Raw genomic sequence first — 19,176 nt, 5'->3', positions numbered from 1 at the left:
TGAACGAGTTTAAATGTTTGGCATGTATGAGGTGTCTGCTGATTATGTAGAAACAAACGGTGTTGAGCCTCGAGATCTGTTTGTATATACAATTTTCCATGTCAAAGTTTGATGAAGGACTTTTAAGTTTAAAACAGGATGTATATGGAGTAAGAAGTAACAGGAATTCGTACTTGTGATACCAATATATTTTAGTTCTTTCTCTGTCATTTTGCTGATGAAGATAGTGTTCTCAAATCCGTTGTCTTTGAACTTTTTAACCACACTGTCCTGCAATTAATATATAAATAGTTTGTATAAATGCTAAGTACACACCTACACATAAGCAGCTAAAAAGCATTAACTTCATCTTTGGAAGTTGCTTTGTGAGCAGCAGTAAACGCATAATCACCATGGTCATCTTCTCCGTTGAGATTATTGCTATTATCAATAGATGACTGTTAATGATCACCTTACGATTATTTCAATTAATAATAACTATCCTCAGCACAACAAGCAACGTAACTGTTTGCGCTTATCAACAACAACAACATTTTAATCATTCGAATCGCAGTTAGTAAACTGCTTCGTTTGATAAACATCATTAAGTACCAAAGACGTTCTTGAAACAAAGCTACATGTAAAAAATACAATTTCAAGGCGAATATTAAGTTACATGTAAAAAAAAAAGAATTCTCGAACTCGTTCATGCGAATATTAACCAAACCCATGAATACACCAATCCCATTTTTCTAAACTATAGGCTTAATTTTCTTAATATACAGGTCATTTATTGGTGCCATTAACAGGACGGCACATAAGGAGAAGGAAACGATATAATCATTCATATGCGAAACCTTAAGGATAGTTTTATTCTGAATATCACATGTATAATAATGCAAAATAACATACATCTGCATTAAAGCCACGCGCCAGCCATTTTTCAACTGGTTCACCTTTCCCATCGTTAATAGGTTTGTCATCCTCTTCCGCATTGTCGCCTACTGCACGGTCATCATCCACCACGTCTTAAACGAAAATCTATTAATAAACTTCGCAAAGTTTTTCCAGAATCTATTTACATGGGTCAAATTTATATTGTGAATTTAATTATGTGCGACTTCCGTATATTTTCTTAAAAAATATCGCCCGTTGTTAAGTTTAACTCAATACCGCTTTCTTCGACATATAACTTCTAAAATTGAATTCATTTTTAATTGTTCTCAAATAAAAACAAACATGTCCAAACGCGCTTTGATTGTATCAATCAAATGTTTTAGCAATGTGAAAAGATAAATGAAGATTGGGTGCATATTGTATTATTCTACAAAATCTTTAACGATAAGAAAATTTATATAACAACAACAGCCACATAAATTGTGTTGTGTAGACGTGCGCTATCTCATAAAACTAGTAGTGGACGGTTTAACCTGATTGTTTCGCAATAAAACATGCAGTACAGTTCCAATCATGTGTTCATTAATGTTTGAAGAGAGGCATTGCTGTTGAAGACAACATATTGTCCTACTTTCGGTATCTGGCTGTTGATTTATTGACAGCGGTTCCTCTTCCGTTCCGCTCCTAGACCTCGTCGTCTGCTTCCCGATGAAACAGCAGCTACGAACGGATGGAACATATACCAGTGTACACGATAGTTATAAGACAAGTCTAACAATAAAAGAAAAATACTAACGATGATGGAAAATACTTCTTGAAGCACACAATATATAAAGCAAATGTACAAGCAAACCGGGCCGAAACGGGGATCCCAACTACATAATGATTTGTAAATACTCGCATTATTAACAAAATTACAGTTTTCGACCCAAATAATAATATATCTGAGTAAAACATCACATAAAGTTATTCTGAAGAGTGTTGACTTATTCAACAATGGTGCGAGAACTAACACGAATAGAAACAGTTATTCTCAAAACTATTCGGCTACCCAATCAGGGTTAGTGAACTCTCAAGAGCTTGAACACTGCAATCAGCTAAATGCACTCACAAGAAAATGTATTTGAACGCTGCAATCAGTCGATCCTGCCAGTTCTTGTGAACAACGCGCACAGAGCGCTGTTTCACCTCACGAGTTCCTAGAATAGAAACTTTTCCAATGACATAAGAAATAGCACATATAAAAACAAACATCTTTAATAAATATAGGGACAACACGAAAAAAAAATAGAGACACCACAAATTACAATAGTGAAAACCCAAATTAAATAGAGATATCTAGTATAAAAAAGTCATCACAAATAAATCAATAAAGATAACTCGAATAAAAATGCATACATGTCTAATTAAAAAGAGATGCATCTCGACTTAAATTGAACATCAAGTAAAAATAAAAACACATGCATTTATCTCGAATTAAATGAGAAGTATCTTGAACAACACTTCAGATTACAAATGTACAGCTTAATTTACGCAAAACTAGTTTCTATAAACAAAGACATATTCTTCAAATCTGATAAAATATTTTTCTCTTATATTTATTTTTTACCATACCCAAAGAGTTTCGGTGATATAACAGACGCTTAACGTGATATTATGGGCATTGTTACTGTTGAATTCAGCGGAAAAGAAATAGCAGGTCAACAGAGTAAGTTAAAATGTGGTTACTGACCAATTATCTGCAACTCGTCTTGCTACCAGTTGTTTATAAAAATATATTTTATATTCTTACGTGACCCACCCAGTCCTGTAAGCCGAAATGATCCGTAAAACAAAATTGTGTCTTTGTGTCGTATACACGAATCTGCACTAAAACTAAATTTAGGTTCACATTGTACATGCGTGCCTAGTTGTCAAACGAAAGTACGGTTGATATTCAAATGCATTTTTTTTTCTCTTTCCGGGATATTGTTTTAGTATGTTGATGCTGCATTAACAAATATAAGTGTATATGAAGCGAAGACACCAAAAATAAACAACGGTTGCGAAAGACACCTATAAACTGTTAGATGCCCATAATATCACTTTAATTATAACATGTATAAAGTTGTAGCATTGAGATATTTTATCCTACCTTACGACCCATTCTGAATGTTACATATGCTTATGAACTATATTAATGGGAATATTTACCTTACTTTTTAAAATTAAAAAAATATATATGCAATTTTTCGCAGAAAGAGTAGAAACTTGTATATATGGTTTATAGTCGTAAGTTTTAAAAGAAAATATAAAATATCACGTTCAATTATAATAATAATCTACCTTAAACATGTATATCGAACACCTATGGAAAGGAAATACATTAACATCGGATTAATGTTAACAACTTATTCGAGCAATAATTCCCTTCAATTGATAAGTACCAAGTGGTGTGTATTTGATACAAATATAGCTCTTTACCAGTCAAATCTCTGCCTGGAAGTGGATGGTATGGTTCTCACCAAAAATCATTATAACCATACTCCAATATAGGTCGGTAATGCTACATATGCTATGCCATAAGAAGAAAGATCTGGAAGGATTTTCGTGTTTTTTTTCTAATTTAATTACAAAATTCCATAAAAACACTCGTAATTTCATATGAGAGCTACATATGAAATTGTCAAAGGAAATAGAAAACTTCAACTTACAATCATATAATTAGAACAATAATATTTAAATCGACTGTCTTCATAAGTTGTATAATTGAGGCTGGTATTGTGTATGTGCTTAACTCGGAGCTGTCGAACAACTTTGCGGACGTTAAATTTAATACTGATTAATTGACAGTGATGTTACATATACTGTTCATCAATAATAACTGCAACTTCCGCATAATGGGTGTGATTTCGAGCGTATACTTTGCCCGAGTGGAAAGTACGCCGCACAGAGTTCTTTGGATAAAACGCAATTTATTTTACCGTACCCCAAGATTGGTCGGTGATGTTACAGATGCTGTAGATCATGAGAATTAGATAGCCGGCGGGGATGCAGAGAAAGAACCAGAAACCGTGCAAGAGGCAATAGAACTCGCTCGGGTGCATCATGCCCGTCAGCAGGAATATGCCCACCACGATGGCCAGGTACAGCGTGGTGGTTGAAATAGGGAATGATGGGTGGATTACTGAAATATGTGTGTGTGTTTAGTAAGAGTTCATACTTATATATAAGATGCAAACTATTTGAACATACATATTATATCCAAAGCATGGGGAACGATTGTTATTATCTCTGTTTGTAACTCATAATTTTCGCTCTCTAGTATCGAAAGCGCACCATACTTGCACTTCAAGATACCGACATGCCCGTCTGTCTTAAGCACATGTATATCTTTGAGAGGGCAATATATTTAAATAACCTAACGAGTGAGGTGTACGCTACCTTTAATTTACAATCCTCACATTGAGCATCCTCTGTCTTTGAGATCTCTTTAGCAACCTGTACAGCAGTTCCCACCATGACCGCCGTCATTACGATCGTGTACAGAACCGATAGAAATTTCGCCGCCTACGCAGAAAAAAAAGGTTTATTAGGAACGCTGTAATCATACGCGCATGCGTATCAGTATACGACATTTTTTGTAGATAAACCACACTGTTACAAGGACATTTAAAATATGTAAACTTTTTTCGCAAACAAATATTTAACGTTAATTGTAAATCAATATTATATAAAACCAAAACTCATTAGTTACATCTCTACTTAAACACGAATTGATTTTGACGTAAACTAAACTTGATTATAATTTGCCTTTTTGAGCACCGCTTTCGCGGAATATGGACACATGTTTGCATTTACATTTTCATGTTAATGCATACTAATGCATGTGATTCCGAACAGTCTAGCACCATCAAAACAATAAACATAGTATATGTTAAGATAATGAATGTAAGCACATTAAACAAATGCGTTTTCGAAATGCCATACGACTTACGAGAATCACTGACGCTGCAAAATAAATTATATCATTTGATGCATTATATATGTTAAGATATGTAATTTACATTGAGCTGAGTTTTCGACGAGGTCGTTAAACACACCAAGGCGTAGACCACCATCACAAAAACCTGAAGTATCACAGAAATCGTCGGATTGATTGACCATGCATACGTCAGACCACCTGAGAAAAAAATACATCAGTATTGCACTATAGGACGTTATGTGTACTAATGGTCAAATACATTTTGTAAGAGAATCATATTAACGCATTGATATTATATTTTCGCCGCATTTTAACTACGTAATAGGCAAATAATGCAAGAAGTATTCACAGAAAATGCAACAGATTTTACAGTATTCGTACCTGTGACCACAAGAATAATTGAGCTGGGGCTAATCATGGTGGCGAACAGATGCACGGCTTGGTAGAGCAGAAACACGACGGAAACACGGTGATTAAGCCTGGAGACTGAAAATACAGTACAGTGGTGTTGTTTATTACTTCTTCTTCTTCTCCTCCTCCGCCTCCTCCTTCTTATTCTTCATTTTCTTCTTCTTCCAATAAACTGCAGTGCTCATCTTTGACTATTGAATGAGTCTTGGACATGGGTAGAACCATTACTTGTTGTATTTAGGGGGGCGATCTACAGAACGCTCCCACAATGGGGATAACACCCGTTAAAATTCCGATCGCTAGGCGGACACCATATCCACTTCGCCATGGCGACATCAGCTTAGGGAACATATATATTTTTTACTACTTAGCGGCGTTTTACCATCCCTCACCGTTTAACAAACGACAATTTTTGGCAATTATTCATTGCATTATTCTTCGCTATTTTACATAATTCTTGCTCACAGTTGTTCTTGTTAATTTACAAGGAACAAGCTAAGTTGACACAGCTTCTTCGCTGGCAAGTGTATGCCAGGGTTAGGGCTACATGCGCAATTAATATAATTCTTTTCTTTTCCATGAACTATTTAATATCGGCAGTCATATTTATGTATTTGTTGATTAAAGAGCCTTTTTTGATTAAGCGATGTTGTTACTTATCAATGGAAATTTTCATGCGATGACGCGAATGATGTGTAGTATGAACTATTTACTTTTTAATTAGTCTTTACGGCAATTTTTCCATTCATTTTAGTTAAACTGATCATAACTTTTTTAATGGAACCATTTACTTTTTGCGAAACTCGTTTTTATTTCATGTATAATTATTAGAATTATGTGTTAATCATTGTAAGCATTTGACAATGTGAAGCCTATAAGTTTATGATTTATTTGGATTTAAACACGGAGGTATAATCTTGCACACTTCGTTGACTTGTCAAACGCTTTTCTGTTACGTAAAACGAAAACGTTGCTTGTATCAAATAATTGACAGCCTTTATTTGCATGCTGTTTGTTGATATTCAGACGGACTAATCATTTGCATCGCAATGATTTTTTGTTATATATATATTTTTTTTTAAAGAATCATTTTTGTTATCTGATTAGGGAAACCTTTCCTTTGCTTTTTGAGTTTTTTTTTTTTTGCACATTACTGTTCGTTTTTTGCGCGTATCTCTTCAATAGTATGAATCAAAGAACTAATTACTTGTGCTCCACTCTTTCACCAACAGAGCTAGGTTTGCCAATGTAGATACAACCCACCGGCGACGCTGTTTGAAGAACTCGTCAAAGTCTTCCGGGCAGTGTGTACTATTTTTGGCGGCTGCGCAGTACTCGATTCGCCATCCGCTCTGTACCTGCGTCCCAAAGTTATCATTCAGAAAAAACAATTTGACGTGTATTTTACAATTTCTAAAAGTCAGTGTCAAATCCTTTACTTCTAACGGAAGTCAAACATATCAATGTAAGAAAATCTATAATTATATGTTTTAATTAAAAAAATATTATTCCCGTAGTAGTTTAAATGCATGCATAGTAATTCAAGAATGCATTTCATCTCATTAGACAACAGTCTGTGTATTATAAAATCATATGATATTTTCATATGACTGACGAAAATTTTAATGCGATTTGTTTGATTCATTTTTACAATATTTGAAAGAAAGGAAATAAAACGTGTGTCAAAAAGGGTTGACGAAAACAAATGTTTTGAAGACCTGCATACCATTTTTATGATAATGGAAACAAATAACATAGAGCATATTTGTTGGATTCGATGGAATATCGATTTTATTTCACGAATGATCAAAAAAAGTAATATTGTCATTAGTTGTGCAGTGCAGCCACGAGTGAATATATATATTTTTTTACGATCACGAGTGAATTAAAATCGATATTCCATCGAATCCAACAAATTTTTATTCTATGCTTTTTCACCATTCGTTTTACATTGTAAAAGAGTTTAACTGGATAATTTCGGAAATGACGTCCTTTCACAGTAAAACAGTGAAAAATATCGATATTTGTCACTGTTATTTTTCAATCATTACAACAGTGAAATACGAGTTTTAATTCACTGATATTTCTCTATAAACCACCGGAAAGCATAAATAAAATTTATTATTTCCCTAATGGATTTATGGCGGATGACTTGTTTGCATTATCTTGTGTTTTTTATTAATATTTCGTATTCCAACTCTCAATTTCAAAATAAATATCGATTTTTTAAGATCCTGAATCTTAAAAAAAGAGCATTGTTTAAGGAAGTAAAAACTACTATTTATAAAAATGTTGAATTCCTCTTAAAGGTTTGATCGTCTACCTTTCAGGGCCGTCAAAATTACTGTTATTTCACACTTGTTTATCCGAGCTTTGTCGACAAATGCGTGATTGTTCGTAGCTTTTTGTGTGTATATATATAACTCAAAGCGCTGAAGGTACTTCAGTCGTTCGTTTTTTGAACATATTAATATTACTTAGAGGAACGGCGCATGAAGTTCGACTTTTAAACATAGGCAAATCGAACGGCAGCGAAAAATGCAAAACCCAATGTAACTTACTTTTAATTTTCTACAGTGGTGAGATTTCTAAATAACATCAAGGAGGAAAATGACATTGATTTACAATCTCTCACAATTGTATACAGGATTTCCACGAACCCCACTTATGGTTACAAAGATGAAAAAATAAATTCTTCGTATATCTACTTTGACGCTAAGAAAAAGTCTGCGAGTCTTACAAAGAATGAAAAACAACATAATTCTAATGATAATGTATTGGTATCAACGAGCACAGTAATGAAATCTCAATCAAACCACATTACACATTGTTAAATATTTTCCCCTAAAATTAAATGCTTCATTTAATGTATTGCCATTTCATTTTTAAGTTAATCAGTTTTCATGAATTGACATTATCGTGTTGTTCTTCTACTCTCCCACCCGTCACCAATATTTTTATGAACGTACCATCTACTGCAATGTTTAATTAAGGTATGTTTTTCTATAGCTTCAATGCGTCAATACTTTCTCATTGTGTTCATTTATTTCGACCCTTTTTCAAAGCATCACCGGATAAACTTTTTCCATCTCGGCACCAACCATGTATTCTCTATAAAATGGTTTTATTGATCACTTAGTAAAATAGTATTGGATGTTTCCGTTTCTCGCCCGTTGATCTAATAAAGAATCGGCTTTTATTAAGGTTGGTAACTAAAAGACTTATATGCGCACGTGCATGTGTGTATTTCAGAGTTCATTTAGACGTCCTGCTGCGTCTTCGCGAATGCATCTATTTGCTGACCTGCCCCTGTGACCTTTAAGGACAGCGGTGTTACGCGATAAGTACGTCAAACGTAGTGGACTATTTTCACGAGGCAACAAGGTCATGTTAAGTATACTCTTCCGCGCCCGCGCATCCTTCTGCACCTCACCGGCATAATGCACTACTTTTAATTACTTAAAGTAAACCTCCGCAACCTATTTACCTATTTTCTGCGCGTATTGCCTTCAATCCTCGATTTATGAGTGATTTGGTGAATTGTAGTGATATGCTTATTAATTTTCGAAACACGATCAGTAACCTTAGTTGTTCAATCGAACAACTAAAAAGACAGAAAATACTGAGAGCTTTTTCATGTAAATAGATTATTCGTTTTGATTTTGTTTCTTAACAGAAAGGAAAGATATCATTACATTTCTGAAAAGATATTTTCAAATATATCTTGTTTACCATGAGTGTGCAAAGCCAGCGATCCTCTCCCATGTCTTTGGTCAGGAAGTCGAACGCGTGCTCCACGTTCGTGGCGTACTCGGGTAGGATGTCACGGATAGCGCTGCAACGGTAGACGCTGAAACATCCGGGGGAACAAAGGACCGAACCGACCACGTGCTCAGCTGCCTGGAATGTCATGTTTGATAAACCACTACGAGGTGCTCTGTACTTGCAAAAGTAAGATAGGATGCTCTGTCCCTATAGGTACGTTATGTATCAAACGGTGTTTGTTTATTACCTTTTGAAACCAGTGACCAACTGCGTACTCGAACAACTGGTACCAGACGATGGGGCCACTCCCTAAGGGATGGGTGCGCGCGCATACGGCCCCCACACTGTGGTCACGTGTCATCAGATCTAACAGCGCCTCCACAGAGTCAACATTAAAGCTAACGTCGGCGTCGGTGGTGAGAATGAAACGCTCGTCTTGACGGCAATCTGTCGGCAATCAAATTGTCATACGTACTGCGATATGTTAAGAAACATCGTGCTCATTTTTGGTCCCCACACTCATAATTTAATGTTACATCTTCATATATAGTCCATGAATTGTAAGTGTATATTTTTGTATTTTACGTGTATCTGTGTAAACAGTATTAAGCTTAAAAGTAAAATAGATACAACCTTAGGACCATATATTGTTTTCTTATCCGGAGGGAGGGGGGGGGGGGGGGTGGGCATAAAGGATTGCATTGGTCACTTACTGTTCTGTTTCAGGAAGAAATCCAGAACGTATGACATGTACATCACCTGGCTCCATCGCTTCTTGTTCTTCACCTGAGATGAAACGGTTTATTACCATAATTAAGAACATCGCCGTACTAACATTGATTTGTACGCGATAACTTTTTGATTTTTTTAAAAATAATTTTGCTATAATGTCGCTAACATTTTTTTTCGCGCTTTTCATTTTTTACCAATTTACACAGATTTTTTCTTTCTAGATAATTTTAATAACTGTATTGTTGTAGATAGTGTGTTTCCTTAAGTTGTTTTTCTTTCAGATTAGTTCAGACTGTTGGAGTTGTAGTTTGTGTCCGGTTAAAATAACTTTCTTCCAATTTATTCTATTAAAACTGTTATTTTACAATTTTTCGATAATGAATTTGTTTAGCGGTGTTAATTTCTATTGATTTTATAATTATTTGAGAGTTTTCTATAAAATTGTAAAATATATTATTACACTATTTGTGATATCATAGCGACAATAATCATGTTAGAATATAAATACCTTCACACCTGATGCATTGTTATTAAATTCTTACTCAGGAACTTCAAAACAAACATACACTGACAATGACTATATGTTTATTGCTACTGAAGGGCCTCCGGCCCAAAATAAAAACATATAGGCAGTTATCATAAGTATTGAAAGTGTATACACAGTAATTAAGAGACGTGTTAAGTAAAATAAAAGAAAATGCGTATCAGTATATCGTCAACATTTAGGCGTCAGTTAAATGTATTTGAACAAATATCGGAGGCGGATTTTATCAAATGATTTAGTAGAATATTTACAAATGGAACAGTATCGCACAAAATAAACACAATATGCGAGTTTGACTTTTGAAACTCGCCCGTAACGTATAAGCAACGTCAAAATATCTACGCAGTGCAAGAATAGCTTGTTGCATAGTGTAAGACATAATGAGCACAAATAAATGTTTTGATACAGTACATTTCAACCAGTTATACATGAAATATTGTTCTTTTATATGATCGTTAACAGAGCAGACTAATACAAAGTGATACTCATTTTCAATACTTTACACATTCCTATGTAGACACAATGGACAGATCTTTAGTTCCTGTCGATACCGATATGACGACCTTTTTCTATCAATAGCTGGTGACCAAAACAATGAAAATTCGATAAACTGTGTTTTTAAAGATATCATAAAAGCGTAGATAAGTAACGCTCTGATTCAATTAAGCTTTTAAACAATTTAGAGTGATATTCTGGGCATCTAACAGTTTTTAGGTGTCTATCGCAACCGTTGTTTATTTTTGGTGTTTTCGCTTCATATACACTTATATTTGTTAATGCAGCATCAACATACTGGTAGCAAGATGAGTTGCAGATAATTGATCAGTAACCACATTTGAACTAACTCTTTTGACCTGTTAATTCTTTTCAGCTCAATTCAACAGTGCAAAATGCCCATAATATCACTTTAATGTCAGACAACAAATGTTCAAAATATTTCATCCAAACAACAATAATAACGTTTGTTTTGCAGTTATCTCTGCCACAATCATTTTTAATGCTTTTCCAAAAACGCCCTGGGTTGTTATTATGCCAATTAGCATATTTCTCCGTTGCCTCCTAAGAGAAAAACATTTTGCGAAACAGGGGCTTTTGAACTCATTTGTACTCTAAATAGAGTTTGTGCGGCGATATCGACGTAAATTATATTTTACATAGTTCGCTTTATAACAGGCCTCGTCCAACCACTCAGGTTGTTTATTTGCAGTGTTGTGTTTGTATGGTTAAGGTCTTTGATTGGAGCGCTTCATACATTGACCAGCGTTTTTAAATAATGCCTCAAAACCATTCAGACTTCTGTCGATATTCATACCAGTGGAACACAAACACGTCAACTAATTCTTCCAACGTTTGTACCAAGACAGCTTTAGTCGATTCCAGCCAGTTGAACATGTCAAAAGGTTTGAGTTGTTTATACGTTCTTGCTAGTTGATCGTTGTCAATGTGGTCTATAGTGTCCAATACGATTTCACGGAGTACTGGGAAATTATCCGAAATGTCAAATGTGTCAACTGAGAAGTGCCGATGACGCTATAAAATAGTCCTATACGGTAGATCAATTATTTGCTGTTTACGTTATATCACCATTGACATCGCTAAATCTGCCGTTTGATATTAGCACGTCTATGGTACAGCACAAGTCTATTTGCGAAAGGCCGAAAGAGTTATGCCTGCTGTCTCTGCTTTTACTGTTCAAACAAAAGTCATCTCCGGAGTACGGGACATTCTCATTATAAATATAGTTCAGGTCGTTTTTCTCAATAAAGTCTACGAAGTCATTTACCCGTGCATTTACCGATGAGAAACATAACGACTCCTAGTATAGTTTCTATTAAACATATTTTTTCATGCAATAATTCGATTCCGTTGCTGTTTCAGGGTCAAATATTGGATAATGCTCGGCTGCAGTGAAGAATATAACAAGATCTCTGTGTAATTTCATGAATTTCTTTCCGACAAACAAAACAACAGTTTCTTCAAATTCGTTATAAATACGCTTTCTTATTCCCTTTATAATGACCCACGGTTTTATGAAGACAGACACATGCACCTATGTTTCATCGAGTTCCGGTTCTTGGACAGTCAAAGATCACATACTCTGACAAAAACGTACTGATTTCGTCATTTTTAGCTGCCATGTTTCACACATACACACAATATCGAATTTTTCAAAGTATTGCTTTACTATTAAATCGTCAAAATGCGTCTGCAGTGTCTGGAAGTTCAACGAGCACATTACTTTAGTTTCACTTGCGTTGGTGTTATTGAGGTTATATGTCATTGTCAGTAACCGCAATCGGTTGTTTGTTAACGTCATGATAAATGTATTTCACACCATCGACGACGAGATGGTCTTTTCAAAAAAGTTTTTGTCGTTATTTAGGCACTCTTTCATAAATTCTTATAGTTTCGCTCGCGATTACATCCCATACTCGAGCAGGCCCTCGCCATCTCGAACTTTAACATCTTCCTCGGCTTTTCTTTTGGACCTACATTTTGCAAAGATTCTTTCTCTTAATTTCTTATTTGCATACTTTATTAGTACTGGTCTCGTTGCCGATTTTCTTTAAAGACGGTATGTACAGTCAAAAGAGTCCTTGATACGTTTAAAGACCCAACTAGCTATTAATGGCATCAAGTAGTTTCGCTTCGGTTTGTGTCTGGGTTTCGTTTCCGTCGTCTGCATGATTGAATAATGTAAGGTTTCTTCTTGACGTATCGCTCAAGATTCGCACGCCTTTTTGATGATAATGTGAGCTTGCATTCCATGATGTTTAGCTTTTCTGTTAGGCTGCTTACTTGTTCAATTAATTTTTCGTTCTGCTTTTTAGATGCTTAGTGTCCTTTTCAATGTTTTGAACACCGTGTCTAGGTAATCAAACTTATTATAAAGTTGCTTTACGTATTTATATATTTCAATTAACAATGTATTGGGGTCCATAGCTATATCTCCGCTTCTGAAGACTTCATGAGGCGTGGGGTCAAAAACGGCTGCACCTTGTTCAGTTGTTGAATGTCGGAGTCACGAGTCCAGTAATGTACACCGACAATAACTAATTTATTGTAAAAGAAGTGCACGCGAACTTCTGATTTAGGTGTACCTTTATACGGACAAAAGCCCGCGAAGCGGGCGTTGACCGTTCATACATATGGAAATTTAGACATTAAATTACATTAGAATACTACATATGGATGCGTCTCAAAAACATTTTCGCGATGCTATTTATGACCTTGAACAAATCAAAAACACTTTGACATATGCTAAATCACATGTAGATACATACCTCAGGAAAAATTATATCAATGACATCATAATTGTGTAGCGAATCGCACTAAATATTATCGCATTATTTGTTTTTATTCGCTACCGTTCCAGAATTAAGTCATTACTCAATTATCTCCCCTGAATACTCATCTTCAGTGGGTATACGCCGAAGACTGGTCCACTACATATAGCGACAGTCTTTACCAAACGCAATTTACGTCAACATAACCCGTCTTAAATATATTGCCGAATCTCAGATTTGTTTCGAATTTATTTGCTTTGATCTTTTCGATATCTTATTGTTATTATTATCCTGACAAATTACAAACGCTTGTTAAAAAAAGTGTTTGTTTTAAACATTATAGTTGGCATCTCTAATCTTCCAGAATTGTCGCGGTATTTCAATAACGACACCCTACTGTTAATTTGTCAGAATTCGTGACGCATTTTCCATTCGCTCTCATAAAGAAGTTTTACGTGTGATCATGAGCAATATTCTGGTAAGTTGTCATTGTTATCCATCAGAAACACATGTATTTACAAAATTTAAAGATATTCAGATCTAACATTTTAGTCGTTTAGCTTTAATTTATTTACGTATTTACGCCTCGTCTGCTCGGACTTTACCGATATCCCGAAAGGTTACATATCACTATAATAAGTTTAGGCCTAAAACCACAAAATCCAATACCGTTGGATTTTTGTACCACAAGCTTACGTAAAAAAATCTTCCAGATTCGAAATAAACAACAAAAACAAGACATTTATAAATTGTCTGCGTTATTGACCAAATTTTAAGATATGTGTTGGTTTTCCGTTTTTAGAAGCTGTTCTGCAAAGGCAAGCGCTGGGCATCACACAAGCCATTATATCCATCAAAACTGACAGTGTTGGTTTACAGAAATCCACAAAGGAGGGATTCCTGAACTATCAAAATTTCCTAGCTATACACACAGTTATTATCTGTGGTGATCTTTATTGGTTCTGTTGGTTTACTTGGATGGGACATGTGTGAACTTTTATAGAACTTTGAAAAGTCTATATATGTCTATTTATAAACAAAATTCAGCTATGGCATAATACGATCAGATGTGCAAACAATGTCAAAGGGTTGTTAAATTAACAATGTGAAGGCAATTATGCTGAAAAAATATGAAAGTTCCCATCCATATTTAGTCTGTATATCGACGAGTGTCTGCCAATAATTGTCAAACTAGTAATACAAAACTTACCACAAGTATGTAAAAAACTAAGTACCTGTTTTGATCATTTTTAGTAAGATAGTGTAATTCTAAACAGAAGTGTAATTCTAAACAGTAGCAAATAGCTTGTTAAGTAAATGCATAATGCATTTAATATGATTTCTATTCTATTGTGTATTAAATAAATTGGTTGTTACTCGTTAATCCATGATAAATGTCTTATGGCTAGTACAAAACCAGCATCGTTAATTTTGTAAAAGTAATAAAATAACATCACTTTGTAATTTCATATACGTAAATATTCTTGTACTGTAGATTGATGACAGTGTTTAAGTATTACTTATTTTGTAACAATTATTTTATGTGCAAATAAATGATGTGAAGTGTTTTGTATCTCCACACAATACCACATACCTTTTTATATATGTACTGTGTTATGTGTTATTTGATTGTTTAAATAAAAAAATATGGATGATATAACATGATGCATTCTAATATTTGCATTCAAATTGTAACTATAGAGCTAAGTGTATGCAGTTTAGACTGTGATTTAAGAATTGCTGCAAAATGTCTAGCTTTTTGGTGGCGACAAAATTTAAACTATTCAGCAATAGTTTGCGAAAGAAAATTAGAAACCTGCAAGATACCTGTATTTATTAAATATTTTAATTGCAAAACAAGTATGTTGTTATGCTGTTACAATCCTGTCATATTTGTCAATCAAAATTGAAATGACACATCACATGATTTTGATTATGTTAAATCAGTGTACTGTATGCTAAATGAAACTGCTTTAGCAAGCTGTTAAGTTGAATTGAGACATTTGCTGAAACACACTGTTTCCTGGGTAGGACCAGTACTTAGTGTCTATATGACATACCATGACGTCGAAAGTCTACAAGACCTAATAGGTAGAACGAGAAATGTACTTCGACGTACAATTTTCACCGACCCTTGAAGGTTAGCCAATCAGAAGACACCTTACATCTGTTGCGTTTAGAAATATTTGGCATTGAACATTATTATTATTATTATTATTATTTATATCAAATTATGCGACTATCGACCGCTTACTCATAGATATTGTACGTATTTATTAAACATTATTATTATTATAATTAATTTATGCGACTATCGACCGCTAACTCATAGATATTGTGCGTATTTAATGACCTGGCGTGGCGGAGTTAACCTCTGACTTATGCAAATTATGGTTATCACAAAAAGCGACCAACCGGGGAGGTTACCATACATAATTATCCCGTTATCGTTTGGTTACTGTTTGGTTACCGTTGGGAATTTCCTACACGGTAATGCGCTGGACGGTCGTGATACTCTGCCCCACATGATCAATAAATACTCACAATATGCTGAATAATTTTAAAAAAGGTAACAATTAAATCTTCTTCAAATTTGTATATAATCTATTTCAATGCATAAAATACTTGAAACTTCTGTGTGTTTTCTTTGCCATTCTGATATTTTTATTCATTTTTTCCTCAATTAAAAAAGAGATTTTAAACATTTATTATGTATTAATCTGAAGGAAAAGCGGCTCAAGAGACAAGTGTTTTATTGGCTGTTCAGAAAATTTGTACGTCGAAGTACATACATGTATGTCGAAGTACAAATTGTACTTCGAAGTACAAATATATACTTCGAAGTGTATTTTATATTTGTATGTCGACGTACAATTATTGTACTTCGACGTACATTTTCTCATTTTTAGTAAGATAGTGTAATTCTAAACAGAAGTGTAATTCTAAACAGTAGCAAATAGCTTGTTAAGTAAATGCATAATGCATTTAATATGATTTCTATTCTATTGTGTATTAAATAAATTGGTTGTTACTCGTTAATCCATGATAAATGTCTTATGGCTAGTACAAAACCAGCATCGTTAATTTTGTAAAAGTAATAAAATAACATCACTTTGTAATTTCATATACGTAAATATTCTTGTACTGTAGATTGATGACAGTGTTTAAGTATTACTTATTTTGTAACAATTATTTTATGTGCAAATAAATGATGTGAAGTGTTTTGTATCTCCACACAATACCACATACCTTTTTATATATGTACTGTGTTATGTGTTATTTGATTGTTTAAATAAAAAAATATGGATGATATAACATGATGCATTCTAATATTTGCATTCAAATTGTAACTATAGAGCTAAGTGTATGCAGTTTAGACTGTGATTTAAGAATTGCTGCAAAATGTCTAGCTTTTTAGTGGCGACAAAATTTAAACTATTCAGCAATAGTTTGCGAAAGAAAATTAGAAACCTGCAAGATACCTGTATTTATTAAATATTTTAATTGCAAAACAAGTATGTTGTTATGCTGTTACAATCCTGTCATATTTGTCAATCAAAATTGAAATGACACATCACATGATTTTGATTATGTTAAATCAGTGTACTGTATGCTAAATGAAACTGCTTTAGCAAGCTGTTAAGTTGAATTGAGACATTTGCTGAAACACACTGTTTCCTGGGTAGGACCAGTACTTAGTGTCTATATGACATACCATGACGTCGAAAGTCTACAAGACCTAATAGGTAGAACGAGAAATGTACTTCGACGTACAATTTTCACCGACCCTTGAAGGTTAGCCAATCAGAAGACACCTTACATCTGTTGCGTTTAGAAATATTTGGCATTGAACATTATTATTATTATTATTTATATCAAATTATGCGACTATCGACCGCTTACTCATAGATATTGTACGTATTTATTAAACATTATTATTATTATAATTAATTTATGCGACTATCGACCGCTAACTCATAGATATTGTGCGTATTTAATGACCTGGCGTGGCGGAGTTAACCTCTGACTTATGCAAATTATGGTTATCACAAAAAGCGACCAACCGGGGAGGTTACCATACATAATTATCCCGTTATCGTTTGGTTACTGTTTGGTTACCGTTGGGAATTTCCTACACGGTAATGCGCTGGACGGTCGTGATACTCTGCCCCACATGATCAATAAATACTCACAATATGCTGAATAATTTTAAAAAAGGTAACAATTAAATCTTCTTCAAATTTGTATATAATCTATTTCAATGCATAAAATACTTGAAACTTCTGTGTGTTTTCTTTGCCATTCTGATATTTTTATTCATTTTTTCCTCAATTAAAAAAGAGATTTTAAACATTTATTATGTATTAATCTGAAGGAAAAGCGGCTCAAGAGACAAGTGTTTTATTGGCTGTTCAGAAAATTTGTACGTCGAAGTACATACATGTATGTCGAAGTACAAATTGTACTTCGAAGTACAAATATATACTTCGAAGTGTATTTTATATTTGTATGTCGACGTACAATTATTGTACTTCGACGTACATTTCTCTTTTTACCTTGTAGGTCTTCTTGACTTTCAACCCAAATGGTACGCCATAGTATGTCTTTAGGGTAATCTAAAGAATGCTCCCACTTAAAGGATCAATACAGAGACCTCCTAGTGACTAAGCCAGTTAGGAGACACCCCATCCACTATACCACAGCCACCGAACAAGCTTTAAATTCCTGCGGCTAGAAAACAAAAAAAAAGATGCTAGATCTTTAAGCTAGGAACATGTAACTCGTTTTAAGATTGATTTTTTTTTTGATGCATTACTTAATTATTGCAACAATTATACTATTTTGAACACAATCATGTCAATATATTTATTTAAAATACATGGTTATCAAAAAAACTTAAAAAAGCTCAATTATTGCCCGTAAATTAGTTAGCACATATAATCATATTATGCTGATATTTGGGAAAAAGTTATTCAGGGAATACAAATCAAGCTGACCCAATTAAGGTGCTAAAATAGCATATTCCATATAATCCCCGATACTTTTAATGAAACCTGCATTCGTACATAAAATGGGTCAGTGATTTTGATATCCTAGAAATAGATAGGGTTTCGGAGATTCGGATTAAAACTAGTGCACCTCGACGTTACCTTATGCTTGTCCTTGAGGTGTATCCGTAGCAATAGCTTGTGTTTCTTCTCATTGATCAGTTCCCATTCAAAGGACATTCCGTAAGGTGTTTCCGTGCGAGTACAGTTGTTTGCTTTTACGTCTGCAATAATTGAGCTTTTTTACTTTATAAAGTAAACTCTATCACAATCTTTAATATATCACCAAGCTCTTAAAATGACTGTAGATTTTTTGATGGGTATTTCGTATTTATTTTGCCTGGATTGCATACAAATGCTATAAGGTTGATGACAACTGGAAAATCTCACTTTCCACCAGGACCAATAATGTAATCGTTGATTAATTGACCACGTAGATTTGAGTTTGGAGACAAATTTCTTTAATATTACGTGCATGACCTATGCTATGAATGCTTCATTTGCTAGAACGAGTTAATACTGTGTGCTTGTTTAGACTATTATACTTGT

General features: G+C 34.1%; 1 protein-coding gene across 1 annotated transcript in view; it reads right to left on the bottom strand.

Moving 5' to 3' along the window:
- Nucleotides 1-1,983: 1,983 nt before the first annotated feature.
- Nucleotides 1,984-19,176, bottom strand: part of LOC127869856 (chitin synthase chs-2-like) — a 111,887-nt gene continuing 94,694 nt past the window's right edge. The window contains exons 9-15 of the mRNA XM_052412516.1: nt 8,984-9,151; nt 6,459-6,609; nt 5,222-5,326; nt 4,923-5,038; nt 4,320-4,425; nt 3,845-4,042; nt 1,984-2,075 (exon numbers count right to left, since the gene is read on the bottom strand). Of these exons, the coding sequence (XP_052268476.1) occupies nt 1,984-2,075; nt 3,845-4,042; nt 4,320-4,425; nt 4,923-5,038; nt 5,222-5,326; nt 6,459-6,609; nt 8,984-9,151 (936 nt within the window). The remainder of the gene's footprint in view (nt 2,076-3,844; nt 4,043-4,319; nt 4,426-4,922; nt 5,039-5,221; nt 5,327-6,458; nt 6,610-8,983; nt 9,152-19,176) is intronic.

This window comes from Dreissena polymorpha, chromosome 2 (genome assembly GCF_020536995.1).
Source record: "Dreissena polymorpha isolate Duluth1 chromosome 2, UMN_Dpol_1.0, whole genome shotgun sequence".
NCBI lineage: Eukaryota > Metazoa > Mollusca > Bivalvia > Myida > Dreissenidae > Dreissena > Dreissena polymorpha.
The sequence above is the reverse complement of the archived record's forward strand: the minus strand, read 5'-3'. Positions and strand labels throughout refer to the sequence as shown.